At 45.5% G+C, this 25,306-nt stretch overlaps 1 protein-coding gene across 1 annotated transcript in view; it reads left to right on the plus strand.

Moving 5' to 3' along the window:
* plxnc1 (plexin C1) overlaps nucleotides 1–25,306 on the plus strand; it is a 229,139-nt gene that overhangs the window by 104,425 nt on the left and 99,408 nt on the right. The window contains exons 14-24 of the mRNA XM_059987740.1: nucleotides 627–815; nucleotides 3,387–3,471; nucleotides 3,606–3,797; nucleotides 3,897–4,052; nucleotides 5,637–5,739; nucleotides 6,649–6,750; nucleotides 7,716–7,825; nucleotides 7,964–8,014; nucleotides 10,280–10,404; nucleotides 12,963–13,158; nucleotides 13,870–14,016. Of these exons, the coding sequence (XP_059843723.1) occupies nucleotides 627–815; nucleotides 3,387–3,471; nucleotides 3,606–3,797; nucleotides 3,897–4,052; nucleotides 5,637–5,739; nucleotides 6,649–6,750; nucleotides 7,716–7,825; nucleotides 7,964–8,014; nucleotides 10,280–10,404; nucleotides 12,963–13,158; nucleotides 13,870–14,016 (1,456 nt within the window). The remainder of the gene's footprint in view (nucleotides 1–626; nucleotides 816–3,386; nucleotides 3,472–3,605; nucleotides 3,798–3,896; nucleotides 4,053–5,636; nucleotides 5,740–6,648; nucleotides 6,751–7,715; nucleotides 7,826–7,963; nucleotides 8,015–10,279; nucleotides 10,405–12,962; nucleotides 13,159–13,869; nucleotides 14,017–25,306) is intronic.

Consider the following 25,306-nt stretch of genomic DNA (forward strand, 5'->3'; position numbering starts at 1 on the left):
TGCCTACCTGCCTGAACCCAGGGACCTGTCTACCTGCCTGCCTGAACCTCGAGGACCTGTCTGCCTGACTCCGGGGACTTGTCTGTCTGCCTGAACCCGGAGGACTTGTCTGCCTGCCTGCCTGAACCTCGAGGGCCTGCCTGCCTGAACCCGGGGACCTGCCTGCCTGACTCCGGGGACTTGTCTGCCTGCCTGCCTGAACCCCAGGAGCCTGTCTACCTGAACCTGGACTTCGGGAGTCGCTCTGCTCTGCCTGCCTGGACTTCGGGAGCCGCTCTGCTCCGCCTGCCAGAACTCTATCTACCTGAACCCCAGCTACCCTTAAGTGCCATGGCATCCTCAGCCTGTCCTCCCCCTAGTACTTCAGTGTCTGCGTCCTGTGTTTGGGTCCATCCGGCCCCTTCATGACAGGGTCACGTTCTGACACAGCGTCCACACCTAAAATGTCAACTGCTCTGTTTTGAGTATTTCCAGCAATTTCTGTAGTTTGCTTAATCTGCTGAAGAAAAGTTATTCTTAGTCCTAGATATGCAGTTCTTTCTCCTGTCAAGCACAAAATGTTTAAAAAACTGATGAATTTGACATGATAAAATAGCTTTGCTTTATATTGACATTTCCTCTTCCAGATCAAACGAATGCATAATTGAGAATAGCACACTGGTAAAATGTATATTACCTGAGGCAATCCACGGCAAAAAATCTGTGTGTTTGTTGTATGACTCTGAAAAGGACTGCAGCGTTAACAGAACTGCCTTACTGGAGTATGTCATCAACAGCCAAATTATAAGCATTCACCCAGCAGTATCCTGGGTTCGGTACGTATGGCAACAACATGAACAAGTGACGGCATTGGCGATAGTACATTATCAGTTGTTTCAAATCCTTCTCTGAGACCTTTGTACCGAGACGGGGGAACAAAAACACAAACACATTTTGAGAATGTGAGGAGGAATTGATCACTGGTCAGCACAATCACAAACATGTTATTGGTGATTTTGATTAACTCCATTTGTGGTAAGGGTATGGATTTGGAAAGTGACAATTTGTCCATGGATGTTGGTGGTAAAGGGAGTTTGAAGATGGGGCAGAAGGTTGCCAGATTTGAGGAGGCAAAGATAACTACTGAGGAGAGGGCACATGACAGAAAGAATGAAGGGGCAGAATGACTGCGAAGAGAGAATGATCAACAATGTTATCTCACATGGTGGTCAAGCAGAAACACTGGTGATAAGTGGTTCAGTGCAAATAAGGTTGAGGAGTAGCTGTAGGGTCTTATGGCTGTAGAGGACAATGCATATTCAGGGCCAGGAAAGTCATGAGAAGTTTCTTGACCTAAAACAAAAAAAGGAAGCACCAGACTGAGTTGTCTGAGTTCCAGATTTTAATGACTACCTTCATGAAACCATCTAACATGTAGATGCAAGATTCAAGTTTATTTGTCGCATATATTTCAAAACATAGTATGAAATACATCATTTGTTTGAACAACCAACTCACCCAGGGGTCTGTTTGAGCAAGTTGCATGTGTTTCCACAATTTCCAGCACCAACATAACACGCCCAGAGTGTTCGACAGAACACAATAGACTGGAACAGAACATGCAAGAAAACAACAACAGCAAAACAAGCCCTGATCCTCCCTCCCACTCATCAACCCAGATGCATTGTCCTCTTACACCAGGGCAGGTCATCGTCTTAGCTCTCTAGCCTCTAATAGACTTGGTCTTCAATTTCCCCAGCGGAAGTTGAAGAGGAGGAGGAAGGTTATCTTCCCCCCTTTACCCCCACCATCTGATGCTAAATTCACTTGAGAGCAGCTCAGTTGCTTGAAACAGCTTCTTGATGCAAAACTGCTCAGTCTGTGGCCATGGATAAGCTAGTGGTGGGCTGCCTTCTTTAATGATTGAGTGGTGAAGGTGCTCCTGGCTGCCATTGATTAGCAAGTTTAGGATATATTAAAGCTGATATATTCATCAGTATTTAAATCTAATGCACAAACAGACAAGAGTTCAAGCCTAATTCTGTTTAAATATATCCAAAATTTGAGCAACAGAATCAGCTTCAATTAATGAAGCCACTTGATGCCCTAACACCTGAGCACAAATCTTTCTGGATCTTTACAGTGCAAAGAAGAAAAAGCAATTAGTTGGAACATTTGTGAGCTTTGATTATTTCACATTTAGGCAGTTCTGTTCAGTGATTTAACTTGGACTTCCTTTATGTTTCATCTGTTGAGGTCATGTCCCAGAGTTAGTTGGTTTTGAAGTATGTAAGCATGGTTTTGGGGGCAGTGCAGGGAGTTAGGGGACAAGTTAGGGTTTAGAGAAGGGGATGAGGGATGGTAGAAATCCAGTGATGCCTGTGGACGGATGTCTAGTCGACAGCCACTGAGACATAGACTGGAGATCTCTGTGGTCAGCAGGCTCCGTGGACAAGGGCTAGTGACCCACTCAGGTTGGCGAGCCCTGGATCAGAAGACCATGTGAGCAGGAGACATGAAGACCAGTCACCCGTCCCCCAAGCTGACGTGTCGCAGGGTCAGAAATCTGTACGAGACCAGAGTTCAGAGCCCTGTGATTGGCAAATTCTGGGGTTGATACCAAAGGTCAAAGACTGAAGTCAGCAAGTCCAGAAGTCGAGGCATTATGATTGAAGCCTTTGGTTTGGCATGTCTGGAAGTCAGACACCTGATGTCTGCAAATGAGAGAGTCCGAGCCAGGGAGCCCAGGGGTGGTGGGGGGGGGGGGGGGGATGTATGTGTGTGTGTGTGTGTGTGTGTGTGTGTGTGTGTGTGTGTGTGTGTGTGTCTAGCAGAGGCTTGTTTTGCTGTTATTGATGTTTTTGTTTGCTGATTGTGTTAGTCTACTGAATATGGTCTGCATGCAATGTTGCCACCAGAGTGTGTGGTGGCACTTGCGGGCTACCTCCAACACATTCTTAGGTTGTTTTGGTTGTGAATGCGAACAATCCATTTCACTGTATGTTTCAATGTGCATGTGATAAATAAATTAATCTGAAGTGTTTGCTTATTGAAAATTTTTGTTCATTGTTATTACATTCTTGACAGAATTAAGACAAAAGCAAATGTTACAGTAATGTGTTCAGGAGTATCCCACTGTTAAATTTTAGACAGAAAGCTATAATTGTCAAAAGATCAATTCCAATACTGTACTCTAATGTTCTATGTCAAATAATGTTACACAGGGGAATCTCACATCAAATATCAGACACTACACAAGAAGAAACTGTTTTCAAATATCAAACTGACCTACAAAGGGAAATCCCAATGTCACACCTCATTTTCACAATGTATGGGTACACCTCACCATTCTCTATTAACATTTATCTGTTGCTGAAATCTTGATTTATCATCTCTTTTTATTACAGTGGAGGCCGAAGAATGAAGATAGAAGGCAAAAATTTAGATGTGCTTAAGGAGATGAAGATAACTATAGATTTTAAGTCTTGGATTGTGAGTTCATTTTGTTTTCATTGACTGAGCCTTCTTGTTCCTGGGTGATGACTGATTCTTTAGATGATGAAATTACAATGTAATTTAGAGGTGAACTCCATTTGTTCCAAATACTAATGTCTGTTTTTGGATAGAATTGTTCAACTCATAATGGGACCTGGACCTGTGAATCACCATCTATCAAAACTGAGACTCTAGGGAACTATTCAGTACATTTTTGCATCTCTGGATCTGAGCAGAAACTCTTTCTAATGTACCAAGAGAACCCTAAATTTTACAACTTTACGACGACTATTGATGAGAACCAACTCTGGATAACTGTGATGGTAAAAAGAATTTAATTTCCTCACATGTTAAACTCCATTGCTCACTTTCTCTAAGATTCTCTCTAACCTATTTCTTCATTTAAATTATTGATTTTATAGCGAAAGGAAGATAATTTACAATTTTCCAAAAGTGAAATTAAGATATATGTTCCCAGGAATGAGGCTGATCTAGTAGAATGTAACATTACGGAGGTGACGGAAGATAAAATAAAATGTGTATTAAGCACATTGAACTTTGCAATCTCAAAAATACAGGTATGCTCACAGGTTAGGTGTTTCTGCCTTATTTTAACCCGGAGATCAATTTGTTGCAGTATTCTTTAGCAGGGACGTAAGCCCCTGAAGAGAAGATTTATCAGAATGAATGTAAGAAAGGGAAGGGAGTGATTAGTCAATCTGGGATTGTTCTTCCCAATGTAAAGGAGATCAATATGAATATTCAAAATAATATAAAATCTTAAAGATAGATAAGAAGAAAGTGCTTCCAGTGCCACAAAGTTGAATAAGAAAAGTACACAGACTTAAGCAAACTGACAAAAGAACTGGGGCTTGTTAGAGATTTAGAATATTTTAATACAATGAGTTGTGGTTACAGTTGTGGAAGAGTGGATGTTAATATGTGTACATAGATAAAATTGAGAAATGGCAAAGGTTTTATGGGTTTTGTCTTGAGGACAGAAAGTACAAGAGTGGGAAGAGAGTATCTAACATAACAGAAGTGATGCTCTCACCTCTGAATTTGATGGAAAGATAGTGACCTGAAATATTTGTTCTGCTTGGCCTGCCCAGCAATTCCAGCATTTGCTACTTTATTGTGGATTTCCAGCATCTAGTATTTTGTTTCAGGATTTCTCTGGGCATAGCTGTATGTTACTCTCAATCCCCTAAACCACTGTGCAGTAATCTAGTACTTGAATGCTCGAGTGAAAATGGAGAATGAGACTAGAGGATGAACATCATCACCAACCCTGTTCTTTCCTTTGAACGCCTGCACTTCCAGCATCCTCTGTAAGAACTTTGTATGTCCTTGCCATGAGTATGTGTATTTCCTCCGGGTGCTTCGGTTTCCTCCCACAGAATCAAGAAAAAGAGGACACCAGTTAGTAGGTTAATTGGTCATTGTTTTGTAATTAGGCTAAGGTTAAATAGTCGGGTTGCTGGGCGGACAAGAAAAAATCTGCAGATGCTGGAAATTCAAACAACACACACAAACTGCTGGGGAAGTCAGCAGGCCAGACAGTGCCTATGGAAAAGAGTATAGTCGATATTTCAGGCCGAGGCCCTTCATCAGTACTTCCTGAGTACAGTCCTGATGAAGGGTTTCAGCCCGAAACGTCAACTGCACTCTTTTCTATAGTTGCTGCCTGGTCTGCTGAGTTCCTCCAGTATTTTGTGTGGGTTTTCGGGCAGTGCAGTTCTTGGGCCAGAAGGGCCTGTTCCACGCTGTATCTCTGTGTATAGAAATAAAATAAATTAGCTTTCCAGAGGAGAGAAAAGAATCTTGTGTCATTATAGATCTTGCTAAATATTATGAATTTTATTAGAAGTCCTGGAAAAGAATCTTGCAATTCCCAACTTTAGGAAATAAATAATCGTTTCAAGGAATCATTCTACACTTCTGTAACTTTGGTCTAAGATGCGGGGAAGAATCCTGCACCATTCTAAATCCTAGAGTAAAACCCTGTGACTTTTCGAATTTCTGAGAATCCTGAAATATTCTGAACCCCATAGAAAGAACTTATATTATTGTGAAGTGAGTGGTGCAACCCTTGATGTTATCCTCAGTTTACATCTGGTCTTGTTTTCTATAAACATGTTACAGTTACGTTTTCTACTTAGGTGAAAATTGGAGAACACACTGAACATGTAATTAATGTATCTCCCAGCAAACATCTTTACATTGCATTTGTGATACCTGCTATGTTGGTGCTTTTCATTGCCAGTAAGTATTTAATGTGCAGTTTTAAATAATTAAAGCACTTCTGTTGAATAACTGATCTCTTTTGGTACTCTCCCCATTATTGTCTTCCCTGTCTGCCTCTTCTGTTGGCCAGGGATGGTGCAGGGGAAAGAGGCAGGGTTGGAAAGGAGGGTGAAATGGATAAGCTTAACAGAATGATGGAAAGAAACTGGATGGATGGATTGAGGGTTTAACAATGAATTGGTGAACAGGGAGAAGGAAATGGGTCGAGCTTAAGTACTGTCTATAAGTGCACAGTGATTTTGCAATTAAGGATTTGGGAATTATTTATTGTGTTATTTTAGTTGGTCAAAAATTAGATTCACAGAATGACATGGGATGAAATAAATATCCATAGTAAGATTCAATGAACAGGAAATAAAAATACAAAATTCTGGGTGAACTCAGCCAGTCGCCTGCGCAAAGAGAAACCAGTTGACGTTACAGTTTTGATGAAGGGTTTTCAGCCTGAAGTATTAACTGGTTTCTCTTTCCACAGATGCTGTTTGATTAGGTGAGTTCTTCCAGCAGTTTCTAGTTTTGTTTCACATTCATGCATATGCAGTTGTTTTTGTTTTTAAATGTAGGGGAATTCAGCAGAAAGATAGCAGCATTATAAGTTTTTATTTAAAAAAAGCTTTTGATAGGTAAAGAATTGTGAAAAGAAGCCTGGTTTTACTTTGCTAAATTCTGTTCTATGGTTTATTATTTGTGAAAAATAGAGCTTGGCTTTATCTAGATCAATTCTTTGTGCCACAAATCAGTCAACATCTCGGATAAAGAACTATGAAACTCCTGGTTTTGGGATAACTCCTGCTATTGCTAATTTTATCTGATTTGGAACTTAGTTTTCTTTGATTCATAATTGTTCAAATTATTTCCTCTCTTTAGTTTATTATTATGCATCTCATCAGAAAGACAAGCAGTTCTCACGAAAATTAGAAGCCCAAATGGAGCTTTTGGAAAATCAATTCAGGTCTCAGATTCGAGAAGGTACTGGCAAATGTTTAATGCTTAACACTTTAATATTACATTTAGCATTACACAGTTTGTGATAATAAAGGTAATACAGTACGTTTGACTCTTTTACTACTCTATTTTTTATCAATTCCACTCTGGATGCCACTGGGATCTGTGGAAATCTTTGAATATGATGGGAGAATATGTTGTTCACATTCCAAGAATGGGAATATTTTAGACATTACTCTGGGAATTAGGTGTTTCTGACATCCCTGATACAGATACAAAACAAGCATTAAGTCTTTTGTAAATGAAATTACTGGCTTGTTCTGAGCCAGCAACATAATCACATTCACAGGGGTTGTTGGTACATAGAAGTCAAGTAATTTGCCTGAAGCATTGTCTCAAACTGAGAGCCCTTGACTTTCAGCTTCTCATCTAATAGCAGTCCAAACTTGGGAGTCTTCTTCACTTGAGAGCGACATTCAGTCATGATGTTCAAACCTCAGTATCAGCAAAAATGCAAGTTCCTTAAGCAGCCCCTTCTCAATATTTAAATAAGAAACTTGCCTGAGGTTTCAGCTGCTGTATTGGAAGGCTGTGGCTGGTTTATAGATTTTTATCTATTCTCTGGCTTACAGACAACTGTTTATGAAAACACTTTGAGCAAGCACAAAGATCAAGGAGAGATATAGTGAGAAAGCTTTCAGAGTTGTTGGAGAGGTTATGTTTTCACTCATATTTGAGGCAATATAATGCTATGGTGATGGTACTCTAATAGAGGAAAATAATCTCTGGGTAACATTAATAGTGAGATTCTAAAGTACTGAAGCAGATTAAAGCATAATCTAGTGATGTTTAAGATGAAATATTGGTGGGGCTGGAGACAAATTGTTTATTTTTAGGGGAAATAATTTAAAATATAAAAATAATATGGGTAAAAATTCCTTCATTGATAGTATGTAGTAGAAATTTTGAACTATTTGCTTTTTTTTAAGGTTTCATTGAACTTCAGACTGAGGGATCAGATGTGTACCTGATAAATGATTATAATATTATTCCATTCTTGGATTATAAACATTTTGCTATAAGAACGTTCTTCCCTGAGGTAACATTTATAACTTTATCTCTCCAAAAGTGTTGTATTAACTAGACAACAGCAAAACCCTTTCAGTCCATGATATTTTGTTCTGTTAATATACCTGAATCTTAAAATATTTTGTCCATTTTTAAATTTTTTTTCCAGTCAACAAGTGAAATAAAGTTTGTCAAAGATCTTATCAACACAACACCTCAGGTAAACTTTATGTATATTAGCATTGTTGCTTTGTGAAATCATAGCCTAAAATTATTGCTGTATGGATAAGCTGCTCCTGCTCTTTGTGCCTCAATAAATTAGAGAGAGTGCAGAGACGATTTACTCGTATGTTACCTGGGTTTCAGCACTTAAGTTACAGGGAAAGGTTGAACAAGTTAGGTCTCTATTCATTGGATAGGTATATGGACAGGAAAGGAGTGGAGGGTTATGGGCTGAGTGCGGGTAGGTGGGACCAGGTGAGATTAAGAGTTCAGCACGGACTAGGAGGGCCGAGATGGCCTGTTTCCGTGCTGTGATTGATATATGTTATATATGTTATGTTATAACATGTTGCTGATGTTATATCAGGCCATGTTATATGAGCCTCATGAGAAACATGAGGCCAATGTGTGATTCACAGGAGATGCTTGAAGGTGCAGATGGGTGATTAGTTCAGGAGGTTGCTCTCTTCTTCCACTGTTTACATTCTGTATAACCTGATGAATGGACTTGAGCTTCTTCATGCCATCCCGAATGATGCTTCTCCATTTGGAGTGGTCATGGGTACAGATTCCCATGATTTTTAGGAATGTTACACATTGTTACTTAGTCCCACATTCCACCTAATATTCCCTTGCATAGCAGAGTTCTGAACAAAGTGTCTGTTTTAGCAGACTCGTGTCAGGCATGTGAGCAATGCGACATTTTCACGAGGCTGACTAAACATGATAAGGATTTTAATGGCTGGGAGAGGATCCTTACATTGTTTCATATATCCTGTCAGTATATTTGGAAAACCTTATGGAGACAGAATTGGTGGTATCTCTCCAGCGCCCCAAGGTTGCTGCCTGTTACACAGCTGGCATTTAGGACAGCAATGGAAGTCCCCCATCTCCGTCTGTCCTCTATTGTGCCCTAGGTGTGCTTCAGGGCCCTCACCTCCACCTCCATGGCATGGCATACAGTTATCTTTGACCTCCTGCTTTTCCTCCACCCCTCAGGAGTACAAAGAAGTGCTGTCCAGATGATGGAGCCAGCCCCTTCCCTCATCACGTGTCCAAGCCATCTCCAATGATTGTTGCCATGCCCTCCCGGTGACAGTGAAGGAGTAGGGTGTGGTTGGTGATCACTCCTGGCCAGAAAACATGGAGGAACTTCTGGAGGCTTATGGTGTGGAGTGATGACATGGTCCAAAAACACATTTTTTGTCTAGATATTGGTGGCGTTCAGATGCTTCTTTCATCATGCCAGTAGCTTCCTCTCGGGTTTCACTGCTGTCAGTCGTGAAAATCCCATGTGGAGACTCAGGAAAACTGTCACACACAGATACATTGTTGTTTCTATATCAATTTTTTTGACCTGTCAGGGTTATTAGCCCTGAGCTGAACCCCCATACCTGGAGGACTGGTGGACCACTCTTAGTCTGACCTCTATCCTTTGATTTGTTTGGCATGGGTGACCCTATCAGGAGTCAAAGCACAAGGCCCTAACTCCAGCCAACATTGCTCTCTGGATCACTGAGGCATGCAAGCCTCCAAACCATGACAAGGTTGTGTTCCTCTTGGAGGGACACCTTAAAGGGTCCAGTGTAGGTGGTCCAAGTACAGCTGAAATGATGGTTGTAGAGCAGAACATGAGCTTAATGTTGGTGCTGAGGTCCAGATCTTTGCCCATTCGCAGATCTCCCGGATACCTTGATGCGGGCCTATTAAATAACATTGTCATTTGATGTAAGACTGCAAGAATGAACACACACTTGCACAATGATTCCCAGACTGGCCACTGCCTAGTCCACTCCTGATGCCCCAAAGCAACCATGGCAACAGGTATATTGCTGAAAGAAACTCAGTGCCAAAGTTCTTTGCCCCTAATTTACATGTGCCATGCATTTTATAGATAGGCAGGCTTTATATGTACATAGAAGAGAACAGCACTTGCAAATAGGAAATAGTTCTCCACTAATATCACAAATCTGGATCTTGTATTCGATTCTGTATCAGAATATGCTGTTCTGCATCAGCTTTTAGATTGATTGCTTTCAAACTTCTAAAATATAATTCACAACCAGTTGGAGTATATTTGGTTTATGTATGTGTACAAATGGATGTTCTTTTCTCTTTCCTTTTGGATACCCATGTATTTTCATGAAGATATTTTATAATTTTCCTTTTGTATAATGTCATACAAAATAAGTTAAGCTTAAAGAGTTTGAAAACAAAACCTTATTATCACAATCTGCTTCACATTCATGTTTCACTTGAGCAGACAGAGCAAAGAAACAGCTTGAAAGAAGGATTTAATGCCTTGTACAGCTTCCTGAACAATAAGCAGTTTCTTGTGACCTTAATACACATTCTTGAGCAACAGAAGGATTTCACCATTAAAGACCGGTTAGTTTTTAACAATGCCTTTGTCAATCTTTTATTTAAAACTCTTGGGCTTGCATTAATTACCCAGCTGTATTTCATTCATTGACTGACATTATTTTGAAATTGTAAACATTTCATTGGAGCAGAACTGAATTTTCCATTGGAATGTACTCATCCAATTGTCAGTTCCTGTTCTGTCGTTAGCTAGATTCATGTGGGTGTTTGGGAGAATGGGGGCTATCAAGTTCAACTTTAATGCTGAAAATGTTGAATTCACTTAACCTCAGTGGAAAAAGACTGCTTGTATTAACTCTATCTATACCCTTATTATTTTGTGTACCTCTATCAAATCTCCCCTCATTCTCCTATGCTCTAGAATAAAATCCTAACTTATTCAACCTTTCCCTATAACTCAGGTCTTCTAGTCCTGGCAACATCCTTGTAAATTTTCTCTGTAATCTTTCCAATTTTATTAATATCTTTCCTGTAGGTGAATGGCCTGAACTACACTCAATACTCCAATTTAGGCCTCAAGTTATGGGTTAAGGGTGAAAGGTGAAGTGTGAAATGTTTAAGGGAACCTGAGAGGGAACGCTTTCACTCAGATAGTGGTGATAGTGAGGAACAAGCTGCCAGCTGAAGTCGTGCATGTGGGTTTGATTTCAGCAGTTAAGAAAAATTTGGATAGGTATATGAATGGGAGGGGTATGGAGAGCTATGGTCTGGGTGCAGATCGATGGGACTAGGCAGAATAATAGTTTGGCATCGACTTGATGGGGTGAGAGGCCTGTTTCTGTACTATAGTGTTCTATAACTTTATGACTTTAGAAAAGTTAAGTACAGATAGGACAGAGTAAATGGCAGAGACCTAAAGAACATTGATGATAAGAACATTGGCACATGGATGACAGGAAAATGGGGGCCAATGTAGGAGGGGAGGATTAGATTGATCTCAAGAAGTCAGCACAAAATAGTGGGGTGAAGGGCCTGTGTTGTGCTGTAATATTTTATGTTCTATTGATTTACAGAGGGTCTTTAGGATGGAAGTCCATTTCTCTTTGAAAATGTGACACAGGTAGATAGGATAGTGAAGGAGACATGTGGTATGCTTACCTTCCTCAGCCAGGGCAATGAGCATAAAAGTTAGAACGTCATGCTGTAGCTGTGCAAAACACTAGCTGGACTGCATTTGCAATATTGCACCCATATAACCATATAACAACTACAGCATGGAAATAGGCCATCTCGGCACTTCTAGTCTGTGCTGAACACTTACTCTCACCTAATCCTACTGGCCCGCACTCAGCTCATAACCCTCCATTCCTTTCCTGACCATATACCTATCCAATTTTACTTTAAATGACAATACTGAACCTGCCTCTACCACTTCTACTGGAAGCTCACTCCACACAGCTACCACTCTCTGAGTAAAGAAATTCCCCCTCATGTTACCCCTAAATTTTTGCCCCCTAAGTCTCAACTCATGTCCTCTTGTTTGAATCTCCCCTACTCTCAATGGAAAAAGCCTATCCACGTCAACTCTATCTATCCCCCTCATAATTTTAAATACCTCTATCAAGTCCCCCCTCAACCTTCTACGCTCCAAAGAATAAAACCTAACTTGTTCAACCTTTCCCTGTAACTTAGGTGCTGAAACCCAGGTAACATTCTAGTAAATCTTCTCTGTACTCTCTTTATATTGTTGACATCTTTCCTATAATTTGGTGACCAGAAATGTGAACAATACTCCAAATTCGGCCTTACCAATGCCTTGTACAATTTTAACATTACATCTGAACTCCTATACTCAATGCTCTGATGTATAAAGGCCAACATACCAAAAGCTTTCTTCACCACCCTATCCACATCAGATTCCACCTTCAGGGAACTATGCACCATTATTCCTAGATCACTCTGTTCTACTGCATTCTTCAATGCCCTACCATTTACCATGTATGTCCTATTTGGATTATTCCCACCAAAATGTAGCACCTCACACTTATCAGCATTAAACTCCATCTGCCTTCACTCAGCCCACTCTTCTAACTGGCCTAAATCTCTCTGTAAACTTTGAAAACCTACTTCATTTCTGATCATTCTGGGCCCATTTTGATCTGGGATCATTCTGATACCCATTTCTGATCACCACACTACTGGAAGGATGTGGTAGCAGTGGAGCGAGTGGAGAAGAGAATCATCAAGATGTTGTCTAGAATGGAGGGCTGTCATAATAAGGGAAGACTGGCAAGTTAGATTTATTCTCATTGAAATGCAGAAGACTGAAGAAAGACCTTTCAGAGGTTTATGAAATTACAAGGGTTGTAGAAAGGACAGATTGTCAGTCTTTGTCCCAGGCCCAGGCAGACTAAAACTAAGGGCACTCAATTAGATAACCATTCTTCCCTAAACAATGAAGGGCAAACCAAGTTTAAGTCGATTGCTTACCATGTTTCTTATTGAAGCAAAACCCAGCTATATGTTGGAACTCAAGAAGAAGTTAGCCATTAGAACACTGTATATGCATTATCATCTGAGTTTCTGGATACCTTTCTAAATAGCCAATTATTTAATGTCAACAGGTGTCGGTTTGCTTCGTTCCTCACTATTGCGTTTCACAGTAACTTGGTTCACCTGACACATGTGCTTGATCAGCTCCTCAAAGACTTGATGGATGGATCCACAGCACAACCAAAGCTGCTATTACGCCGCACAGAGACAGTGGTTGAGAAGCTCCTGACAAACTGGGTGTCCCTTTGCATGTACGGCTTTCTGAGGGTAAGGAGCACCCACATTATTGTCGTAGCGAAGTGTGTGTACATACAATGTGCTTGAAAGTAGAATGAACTGAAATTACAGTGGTTATGTGTTCCTACTTGCATTTTCCATATGACTTTCTATTAACATGCTTCACCATATTTGGTATAGAACATTGTGCCCTTTGTCCATAACATTATGGTGACCTTTTAACTTACTCTAAGATCAAACTAACCTTTCCCTCCTACTTAACCCTCCATTTTCCTATCATCCAAAAGCTACTTAAATGCCCCTAATGTACCTGCCTCTACCACCACACTTGGCACTGCGTTCTACATACCTAATACTCTGCGTTAAAACATAGCTCTGACAGCTCCCCCCCCCCCCCCCCCGCCATACTTTCCTCCAATCACCTTAAAATTAAGCCCTGGGACTCATCATTTCCACCCTAGGAAAATGTCTCTGGCTATCTACTGGATCTATGCCTTCTATCATCTTGTATGCCTCTATCAAGTCACTTCTAATACTCTATTGACTTCTTTCTGTTTTCTACATTACATCAAAGAATACATTTTAAGAAATTACTTCTGGTTGGAAAGTGCTTTGGGATATCTTGATCTTGTGAAAGGCACAAAGATGTTGCAGGTGTTTCTTTCTGTTAACAGCTTTGTTTCACACAATTACTGATGTGGCTTTCTTATTTCATGAGAGTTGGTTCTTTTCTATTTGAAGGAATCTGTTGGAGAGCCGTTATTTAAACTGGTATCTGCAATCAAACAACGGATTAACTTGGGTCCGGTGGATGCCGTCAGTGGGAAAGCATTGTATACACTAAACGAAGACTGGTTGTTGTGGCAGGTTACTGACTTTGAAATTCTGGTAAGAGTATTCTCAATTGTGGCACATATCTTATGACAATCACACTTTTAAATTACATTCCTTAAATAATCACTTGTTAAATTAAAATGAGGCAGTGTGATTCTCTTGTTCAAAGGTATCACAATACTATAGCAAGCCAAATCAACACCCTAGGGTAATGAAGAAATCTGAATTTGCAAAGTACTTGAGGACCTGAATTACAGGACTTTATTCCCTGGACTGTAGCAGAATGAGGGGAGGTTTGATAGAGGTTTACAAAATTATGGGGGGAAGGGGGTTTAGATAGGTGGAAAGCAAACAGAGTTTCACATAAATAGGGTGAGATTAGAACTAGAAGTCATGGGTTAAAGATGAAAGATGAAATGTTTAGGGGGAACTTGAGGGAGAACTTATTCACTCAGAGGGTGGCAAGACTTGTTGCAAGTGCAAAGAAATTAGACAGATCAAATTCACCTCAAAGTTTTAAATATTTTATCTGACAACAAAAGATTGAGGTGGATAAGGAAAATATCAAGAGCAAGTAGTTATTGGAATTGCTTATACAAATTTAGCACATCATATCTGCACCAGTGCAGTGGCACTAGTGATTGGTTAAATTTATTCCAGGAACCTGATTTCAGTAATGTTGCTCTAGAGAACTCATTTATTCTGCTGACATACTGTAGAGTATCAACACAAATTCTGGAGGATCATAGAATATATTCCATCTCACAACCACTTTCCTATGACTTTCTAGAATGAGAGCCCATGATGTAATTTTAGGTGTAGATGCATACACACAGCAAAGGGAGGATAAGTGGGAGTTTGAGGCTTACAGTAAGCACTAGCACTGCCTGCACTGGATGAGAAGCAGACAATGATGGCTGGCAGCCTCTTACTACCTGATTCTCATGTAGTACTGAAAGCAAGACTCATTGCTCTTTCATCAATGGAGGAGGTGAGCTGTGTCCTACTGGTTATTACTTTGAAGTAACATTCTCACCTATAACTTCCACGGCTCTTGGGCTCATTCCCCAATCCAGAAAATGTACATTCAATCCAAGACAGCACTACACTAACTGAACACGGGATCAGAGATCTGATAGAATTTATTCTTAAACAATTAAGAACAATTCTATCTGGTTATTTATTTCATTGTGATCTGTGGGACCTTGCTATGCGCAAATTGGCTGCTTTCCCGTACTCACTGAAAACATTTCATCTGGACAACATTGACTGTGACACACTTTGAGATTGTGTCACACTGTGAAACAAGCTGTAGAAATTTCTTCATGAGCACTGACTTAAAATGAATGTAAATTCTACTTTTTGTAGTCCTATTAGTTTGAAGTCTTGACCACATAATCATGCTCATGATTAAATAAGGAAGTTAACTAGTTTGGTTCTTTTATTCACACAGGTTTTCTCTAGTTCTGTGTTACTGTGTGGTTCAACTTGTTCTGGTGACACGCTACACAAAATTTTTTTCTTTCTTTGGATTATGTGGACAAAAATGGTGTGTTCCCACTTTCTGTTGTTCAGGAAGAAAGGAAAGTAGAGTTGTTTTTCTAAATCAAGGTATCAGTTCTCCCAAAATGTCTAAAGTATTTCAAATACTGGAAATTATTTCAAAAAGTTATGGTGACCAACAGCAAAGCAATTTGTAGGTTGACAGTGTATAGCACAAAAGATGTACAGGGAAATAATCAAAGGAGTATGGGAAGTGAGGATAACAATTGAAAAGGAGGATCAAGAATTCCTTGACGCATTGTTGAGTAGATTGGGAAGAGGAAGATAGACAACATGATATGAGAGAGAAGAGGATAGTCAGAGACTTTGTCCCAGGGTGGAAAAGGCTAATAGGATGGTGCGTAATTTTAAGGTGATTTGAGGAATGTATAGGGGATGTCAGAGGTAAGTTTTTTTACACAGAGTGGTGAGTGGATGGAACATGCTGCCAGGGGTGGTGGTAGAGGAAGATACATTAGGATCATTTAACAAAATCTGAGATAGGCACATGATGATAAAAAAATGGAGGTCTATGTAGGAGGGCAGGATTACACTGATTTTAGAGTAGGTTAAAAGGTTGGCACAACATGGTGGGCCAAAGGCCTCTGTACAGTGCGTAGTGTTCTATGATCTATGAGACTTCTGATGCTTGAAATCTGGAGCAGCACATAAGGAACTCAGCAGGTCAGGCAGCATCAAAATGTGTTTATTCATTTCCAGTTATACACCATCCTGACTTAGAAATATGTCATGCTTCCTCAAGTTGATTTCCCCTTTATAATGATTTTTTTTAGAATTAATCTACTGGACTAACTGACCCAGCTACCCTAATTCCTACCATATCCTAATTTCTGACACTCAGATAAATAGGGTGGAGGAAATGTTAATTTAAAATTTGGCCAGCACATTTTGCAGGTTTAAGATTTTACATCTTTAATTGATTCCACTGAGTATTCAATTTTATTTCAAAGTTCAAAGTAGATTTATTATCAAAGTACAAATATGTAACAGTATAGAACCCTGAGATTCATTTTCTTACAGGCATTCACAATGAACCTGCACCAAGAAGGCGTAGCAGAGAATGCAATGTCATTACAGCTCAGGGCTTCACAGTTTACAATTCAGTTTTGATGGTCACTTGTAAGCAGTCTGTATGTCCTCCCTATGTAATGTGTAGGTTATCTCTAGGTCCTCCTGTTTCCTACCACAGTCCAAAAAGGTATCGGCTAGTAAGGTAATTTGGCAATGTAAATTGCCTCATGATGAGGAAAGTTTTAAATTGGGGGTTGCTGGATGTTACAACTTCAAAGGCCAGAAGGGCCTATTCTGCACTATATCTCAACAAAAATCAATACAAGAAAACAGACATAAGATGAAGAGTCTTTGAAAGTGAGTCTATAGGGTGTGGGAACAATTTAGTGATGGGGTGAGTAAAGTTGAGTGATGTTATCTACTCTGAGTCCATGGCTGGGGTGATGGGGGTCTCTGATGTTATCTCCTCTGGGTCCATCACCTGGGTGGTGGGGGTCTCTGATGATATCTCCTCTGGGTCCATGACCTGGGTGGTGGGGGTCTCTGATGTTATCTTCTCTCTGGGTCCATGACCTGGGTGGTGGGGGTCTCTGATGTTATCCTCTCTGGGTCCATGACCTGGGTGGTGGGGGTCTCTGATGTTATCTCCTCTGGGTCCATGATCTGTGTAGTGGGGGTCTCTGATGTTATATCCTCTGGGTCCATAACCTGGGTGGTGGGGCTCTCTGATGTTATCTCCTCTGGGTCCATGACCTGGGTGGTGGGGGTCTCTGAAGTTATCTCCTCTGGGTCCATGACCTGGGTGGTGGGGGTCTCTGATGTTATCTCCTCTGGGTCCATGACCTGGGTGGTGGGGGGTCTCTGATGTTATCCTCTCTGGGTCCATGACCTGGGTGGTGGGGGTCTCTGATATCCCCTCTGGGTCCATGACCTGGGTGGTGGGGGTCTCTGATGTTATCCTCTAAGTGTCCATGACCTGGCTGGCGGGGGTCTCTGATGTTATCCTCTCTGGGTCCATGACCTGGGTGGTGGGGGTCTCTGATGTTATCCTCTCTGGGTCCATGACCTGGGTGGTGGGGGTCTCTGATGTTATCTCCTCTGGGTCCATGACCTGGTTGATGGGGGTCTCTGATGTTATCTCCTCTGGGTCCATGACCTGGTTGATGGGGGTCTCTGATGTTATCTCCTCAGGGTCCATGACCTGGGTGGTGGGGGTCTCTGAAGTTATCCTCTCTGGGTCCATGACCTGGATGGTGGGGGTCTCTGATGTTATCCTCTCTGGTTCCATGACCTGGGTGGTGGGGGTCTCTGATGTTATCTCCTCTGGGTCCATGACCTGGCTGGTGGGGGTCTCTGATATTATCCTCTCTGGGTCCATGACCTGGGTGGTGGGGGTCTCTGATGTTATCCTCTCTGGGTCCATGACCTGGGTGGTGAGGGTCCCTGAAGTTCTCCTCTCTGCGTCCATGACCCGGATGGTGGGGTGTCTCTGATGTTATCCTCTCTGGGTCCATGACCTGGGTGGTGGGGTCTCTGATGTTATCCTCTCTGGGTCCATGACCTGGGTGGTGGGGGTCTCTGATGTTATCCTCTTTGGGTCCATGACCTGGGTGGTGGGGGTCTCTGATGTTATCCTCTTTGGGTCCATGACCTGGGTGGTGGGGGTCTCTGAAGTTTTATCCTCTGGGTCCATGACCTGGGTGGTGGGGGTCTCTGATGTTATCCTCTCTGGGTCCATGACCTGGGTGGTGGGGGTCTCTGATGTTATCCTCTCTGGGTCCATGACCTGAGTGGTGGGGGTCTCTGATGTTATCCACTCTGTGTCCATGACCTGGGTGTTGGGGGTCTCTGATGTTATCTTTTCTGGGTCCATGACCTGGGTGATGGGGGTCTCTGATGTTATCATCTCTGGATCCATGACCTGGGTGGCGGGGGTCTCCGATGTTATCCTCTCTGGGTCCATGACTTGCGTGGCGGGGGTCTCTGATGTTATCCTCTCTGGGTCCATGACCTGGGTGGCGGCGGTCTCTGATGTTATCTCCTCTGTGTCCATGACCTGGGTGGTGGGGGTCTCTGATGTTATCCTCTCTGGGTCCATGACCTGGGTGGTGGGGGTCTCTGATGTTATCCTCTCTGGGTCCATGACCTGGGTGGTGAGGGTCTCTGATGTTATCCTCTCTGGGACAATGACCCGGGTGGTGGGGGTCTCTGATGTTATCCTCTCTGGGTCCATGACCTGTTTGGTGGAGGTCTCTGATGTTATCTCCTCTGGGTCCATGACCTGGGTGGCGGGGGTCTCTGATGTTATCCTCTCTGGGTCCATGACCTGGGTGGTGGGGGTCTCTGATGTTATCCTCTCTGGGTCCATGAACTGGGTGGTGGGGGTCTCTGATGTTATCCTCTCTGGGTCCATGACCTGGGTGGTGGGGATCTCTGATGTTATCCTCTCCGGGTCCATGACATGGATGGTGGGGGTCTCTGATGTTATCCCCTCTGGGTCCATGACCTGGGTGGTGGGGTCTCTGATGTTATCCTCTCTGGGTCCATGACCTGGGTGGTAGGGGTCTCTGATGTTATCTCCTCTGGGTCCATGACCTGGGTGGCGGGGGTCTCTGATGTTATCCTCTCTGGGTCCATGACCTGGGTGGTGGGGGTCTCTGATGTTATCTCCTCTGGGTCCATGACCTGGGTGATGGGGGTCTCTGATGTTATCCTCACTGGGTCCATGACCTGGGCGGTGGGGGTCTCTGATGTTATCCTCTCTGGATCCATGACCTGGGTGGTGGGGGTCTCTGATGTTATCCTCTCTGGGTCCATGACCTGGGTGGTGGGGGTCTCTGATTTTATCTCCTCTGGGTCCATGACCTGGGAGGTGGGGGTCTCTGATGTTATCCTCTCCAGGTCCAAGACAAGGATGGTGGGGGTCTCTGATGTTATCCCCTCTGGGTCCATGACCTGGGTGGTGGGGGTCTCTGATGATATCTCCTCTGGGTCCATGACCTGGGTGGTGGGGGTCTCGGATGTTATCCCCTATGGGTCCATGACCTGGGTGGTGGGGGTCTCTGATGTTATCCTCTCTGGGTCCATGACCTGGGTGGAGGGGGTCTCTGATGTTATCCTCTCTGGGTCCATGACCTGGGTTGTGGGGGTCTCTTGATGTTATCCTCCCTGGGTCCATGACCTGGGTGGTGGGGGTCTCTGATGTTATCCTCTCTGGGTCCATGGCCTGGGTGGTGGGGGTCTCTGATGTTATCCTCTCTGGGTCCATGACCTGGGTGGTGGGGGTCTCTGATGTTATCTCCTCTGGGTCCATGACCTGGGTGGTGGGGGTCTCTGATGTTATCCTCTCCGGGTCCATGACATGGATGGAGGGGGTCTCTGATGTTATCCCCTCTGGGTCCATGACCTGGGCGCTGGGGTCTCTGATGATATCTCCTCTGGGTCCATGACCTGGTTGATGGGGGTCTCTGATGTTATCTCCTCAGGGTCCATGACCTGGGTGGTGGGGGTCTCTGACATTATCCTCTCTGGGTCCATGACCTGGATGGTGGGGGTCTCTGATGTTATCCTCTCTGGGTCCATGACCCGGATGGTGGGGGTCTCTGATGTTATCCTCTCTGGGTCCATGACCTGGATGGTGGGGGTCTCTGATGTTATCTCCTCTGGGTCCATGACCTGGGTGGTGGGGGTCTCTGATGTTATCCTCTCTGGTTCCATGACCTGGGTGGTGGGGGTCTCTGATGTTATCCTCTCTGGGTCCATGACCTGGGTGGTGGGGGTCTCTGATGTTATCCTCTCTGGGTCCATGACCTGGGTGGTGGGGGTCTCTGAGGTTATCTCCTCTGGGTCCATGACCTGGGTGGTGGGGATCTCTGATGTTATCCTCTCCGGGTCCATGACATGGATGGTGGGGGTCTCTGATGTTATCCCCTCTGGGTCCATGACCTGGGTAGTGGGGTCTCTGATGTTATCCTCTCTGGGTCCATGACCTGGGTGGTAGGGGTCTCTGATGTTATCTCCTCTGGGTCCATGACCTGGGTGGCGGGGGTCTCTGATGTTATCCTCTCTGGGTCCATGACCTGGGTGGTGGGGGTCTCTGATGTTATCTCCTCTGGGTCCATGACCTGGGTGATGGGGGTCTCTGATGTTATCCTCACTGGGTCCATGACCTGGGCGGTGGGGGTCTCTGATGTTATCCTCTCTGGATCCATGACCTGGGTGGTGGGGGTCTCTGATGTTATCCTCTCTGGGTCCATGACCTGGGTGGAGGGGGTCTCTGATGTTATCCTCTTTGGGTCCATGACCTGGGTGGTGGGGGTCTCTGATGTTATCCTCTCTGGGTCCATGACCTGGGTGGTGGGGGTCTCTGATTTTATCTCCTCTGGGTCCATGACCTGGGAGGTGGGGGTCTATGATGTTATCCTCTCCAGGTCCAAGACAAGGATGGTGGGGGTCTCTGATGTTATCCCCTCTGGGTCCATGACCTGGGTGGTGGGGGTCTCTGATGATATCTCCTCTGGGTCCATGACCTGGGTGGTGAGGGTCTCTGATGTTATCCTCTCTGGGTCCATGACCTGGGTGGTGGGGGTCTCTGATGTTATCCTCTCTGGGTCCATGACCTGGGTGGAGGGGGTCTCTGATGTTATCCTCTCTGGGTCCATGACCTGGGTTGTGGGGGTCTCTGATGTTATCCTCCCTGGGTCCATGACCTGGGTGGTGGGGGTCTCTGATGTTATCCACTCTGGGTCCATGACCTGGGTGGTGGGGGTCTCTGATGTTATCCTCTCTGGGTCCATGACCTGGGTGGTGGGTGTCTCTGATGTTATCTCCTCTGGGTCCATGACCTGGGTGGTGGGGGTCTCTGATGTTATCCTCTCCGGGTCCATGACATGGATGGTGGGGGTCTCTGATGTTATCCCCTCTGGGTCCATGACCTGGGCGGTGGGGTCTCTGATGTTATCCTCTCTGGGTCCATGACCTGGGTGGTAGGGGTCTCTGATGTAATCTCCACTGGGTCCATGACCTGGTTGATGGGGGTCTCTGATGTTATCTCCTCAGGGTCCATGACCTGGGTGGTGGGAGTCTCTGACGTTATCCTCTCTGGGTCCATGACCTGGATGGTGGGGGTCTCTGATGTTATCCTCTCTGGGTCCATGACCCGGATGGTGGGGGTCTCTGATGTTATCCTCTCTGGGTCCATGACCTGGATGGTGGGGGTCTCTGATGTTATCTCCTCTGGGTCCATGACCTGGGTGTTGGGGGTCTCTGATGTTATCCTCTCTGGTTCCATGACCTGGGTGGTGGGGGTCTCTGATGTTATCTCCTCTGGGTCCATGACCTGGCTGGTGGGGGTCTCTGATGTTATCCTCACTGGGGGCATGACCTGGGTGGTGGGGGTCTCTGATGTTATCCTCTCTGGGTCCATGACCTGGGTGGTGAGGGTCCCTGAAGTTCTCCTCTCTGCGTCCATGACCCGGATGGTGGGGTGTCTCTGATGTTATCCTCTCTGGGTCCATGACCTGGGTGGTGGGGTCTCTGATGTTATCCTCTCTGGGTCCATGACCTGGGTGGTGGGGGTCTCTGATGTTATCCTCTTTGGGTCCATGACCTGGGTGGTGGGGGTCTCTGATGTTATCCTCTTTGGGTCCATGACCTGGGTGGTGGGGGTCTCTGATGTTTTATCCTCTGGGTCCATGACCTGGGTGGTGGGGGACTCTGATGTTATCCTCTCTGGGTCCATGACCTGTGTGGTGGGGGTCTCTGATGTTATCTCCTCTGGGTCCATGGCCTGGGTGGTGGGGTCACTGATGTTATCCTCTCTGGGTCCATGACCTGGGTGTTGGGGGTCTCTGATGTTATCTTTTCTGGGTCCATGACCTGGGTGATGGGGGTCTCTGATGTTATCCTCTCTGGGTCCATGACCTGGGTGGCGGGGGTCTCCGATGTTATCCTCTCTGGGTCCATGACCTGTGTGGCGGGGGTCTCTGAAGTTATCCTCTCTGGTTCCATGACCTGGGTGGCGGCGGTCTCTGATGTTATCTCCTCTGTGTCCATGACCTGGGTGGTGGGGGTCTCTGATGTTATCCTCTCTGGGTCCATGACCTGGGTGGTAGGGGTATCTGATGTTATCCTCTCTGGGTCCATGACCTGTGTGGTGAGGGTCTCTGATGTTATCCTCTCTGCGTCCATGACCCGGGTGGTGGGGGTCTCTGATGTTATCCTCTCTGGGTTCATGAGCTGGGTGGTGGGGTTCTCTGATGTTATCTCCTCTGGGTCCATGACCTGGGTGGCGGGGGTCTCTGATGTTATCCTCTCTGGGTCCATGACCTGGGTGGTGCGGGTCTCTGATGTTATCCTCTCTGGGTCCATGACCTGGGTGGTGGGGGTCTCTGATGTTATCCTCTCTGGGTCCATGACCTGGGTGGTGGGGGTCTCTGTGGTTATCTCCTCTGGATCCATGCCCTGGTTGGTGGGGATCTCTGATGTTATCCTCTCCGGGTCCATGACATGGATGGTGGGGGTCTCTGATGTTATCCCCTCTGGGTCCATGACCTGGGTGGTGGGGTCTCTGATGTTATCCTCTCTGGGTCCATGACCTGGGTGGTAGGGGTCTCTGATGTTATCTCCTCTGCGTCCATGACCTGGGTGGCGGGGGTCTCTGATGTTATCCTCCCTGGGTCCATGACCTGGGTGATGGGGTTCTCTGATGTTATCCTCACTGGGTCCATGACCTGGGCGGTGGGGGTCTCTGATGTTATCCTCTCTGGATCCATGACCTGGGTGGTGGCGGTCTCTGATGTTATCCTCTCTGGGTCCATGACCTGGGTGTTGGGGGTCTCTGAAGTTATCCTCTCTGGGTCCATAACCTGGGTGGTGTGGGTCTCTGATGTTATCTCCTCTGGGTCCATGACCTGGGTGGTGGGGGTCTCTGATGTTATCCTCTCTGGGTCCATGACCTGCATGGAGGGGGTCTCTGATGTTATCCTCTCTGGGTCCATGACCTGGGTGGTGGGGGTCTCTGATGTTATCCTCTCTGGGTCCATGACCTGGGTGGTGGGGGTCTCTGATTTTATCTCGTCTGGGTCCATGACCTGGGAGGTGGGGGTCTCTGATGTTATCCTCTCCAGGTCCAAGACAAGGATGGTGGGGGTCTCTGATGTTATCCCCTCTGGGTCCATGACCTGGGTGGTGGGGGTCTCTGATGATATCTCCTCTGGGTCCATGACCTGGGTGGTGGGGGTCTCTGATGTTATCCTCTCTGGGTCCATGACCTGGGTGGTGGGGGTCTCTGATGTTATCCTCTCTGGGTCCATGACCCGGATGGTGGGGGTCTCTGATGTAATCCTCTCTGGGTCCATGACCTGGATGGTGGGGGTCTCTGATGTTATCTCCTCTGGGTCCATGACCTGGGTGTTGGGGGTCTCTGATGTTATCCTCTCTGGTTCCATGACCTGGGTGGTGGGGGTCTCTGATGTTATCTCCTCTGGGTCCATGACCTGGCTGGTCGGGGTCTCTGATGTTATCCTCTCTGGGGGCATGACCTGGGTGGTGGGGGTCTCTGATGTTATCCTCTCTGGGTCCATGACCTGGGTGGTGAGGGTCCCTGAAGTTCTCCTCTCTGCATCCATGACCCGGATGGTGGGGTGTCTCTGATGTTATCCTCTCTGGGTCCATGACCTGGGTGGTGGGGTCTCTGATGTTATCCTCTCTGGGTCCATGACCTGGGTGGTGGGGGTCTCTGATGTTATCCTCTTTGGGTCCATGACCTGGGTGGTTTGGGTCTCTGATGTTATCCTCTTTGGGTCCATGACCTGGGTGGTGGGGGTCTCTGATGTTTTATCCTCTGGGTCCATGACCTGTGTGGTGGGGGTCTCTGATGTTATCTCCTCTGGGTCCATTGCCTGGGTGGTGGGGTCACTGATGTTATCCTCTCTGGGTCCATGACCTGGGTGTTGGGGGTCTCTGATGTTATCTTTTCTGGGTCCATGACCTGGGTGATGGGGGTCTCTGATGTTATCCTCTCTGGGTCCATGACCTGGGTGGCGGGGGTCTCCGATGTTATCCTCTCTGGGTCCATGACCTGCGTGGCGGGGGTCTCTGATGTTATCCTCTCTGGTTCCATGACCTGGGTGGCGGCGGTCTCTGATGTTATCTCCTCTGTGTCCATGACCTGGGTGGTGGGGGTCTCTGATGTTATCCTCTCTGGGTCCATGACCTGGGTGGTGGGGGTATCTGATGTTATCCTCTCTGGGTCCATGACCTGTGTGGTGAGGGTCTCTGATGTTATCCTCTCTGCGTCCATGACCCGGGTGGTGGGGGTCTCTGATGTTATCCTCTCTGGGTTCATGAGCTGGGTGGTGGGGTTCTCTGATGTTATCTCCTCTGGGTCCATGACCTGGGTGGCGGGGGTCTCTGATGTTATCCTCTCTGGGTCCATGACCTGGGTGGTGGGGGTCTCTGATGTTATCCTCTCTGGGTCCATGACCTGGGTGGTGGGGGTCTCTGATGTTATCCTCTCTGGGTCCATGACCTGGGTGGTGGGGGTCTCTGTGGTTATCTCCTCTGGGTCCATGCCCTGGTTGGTGGGGATCTCTGATGTTATCCTCTCCGGGTCCATGACATGGATGGTGGGGGTCTCTGATGTTATCCCCTCTGGGTCCATGACCTGGGTGGTGGGGTCTCTGATGTTATCCTCTCTGGGTCCATGACCTGGGTGGTAGGGGTCTCTGATGTTATCTCCTCTGCGTCCATGACCTGGGTGGCGGGGGTC

This window comes from Hypanus sabinus, chromosome 13 (assembly GCF_030144855.1).
Source record: "Hypanus sabinus isolate sHypSab1 chromosome 13, sHypSab1.hap1, whole genome shotgun sequence".
Taxonomy (NCBI): Eukaryota; Metazoa; Chordata; class Chondrichthyes; order Myliobatiformes; family Dasyatidae; genus Hypanus; species Hypanus sabinus.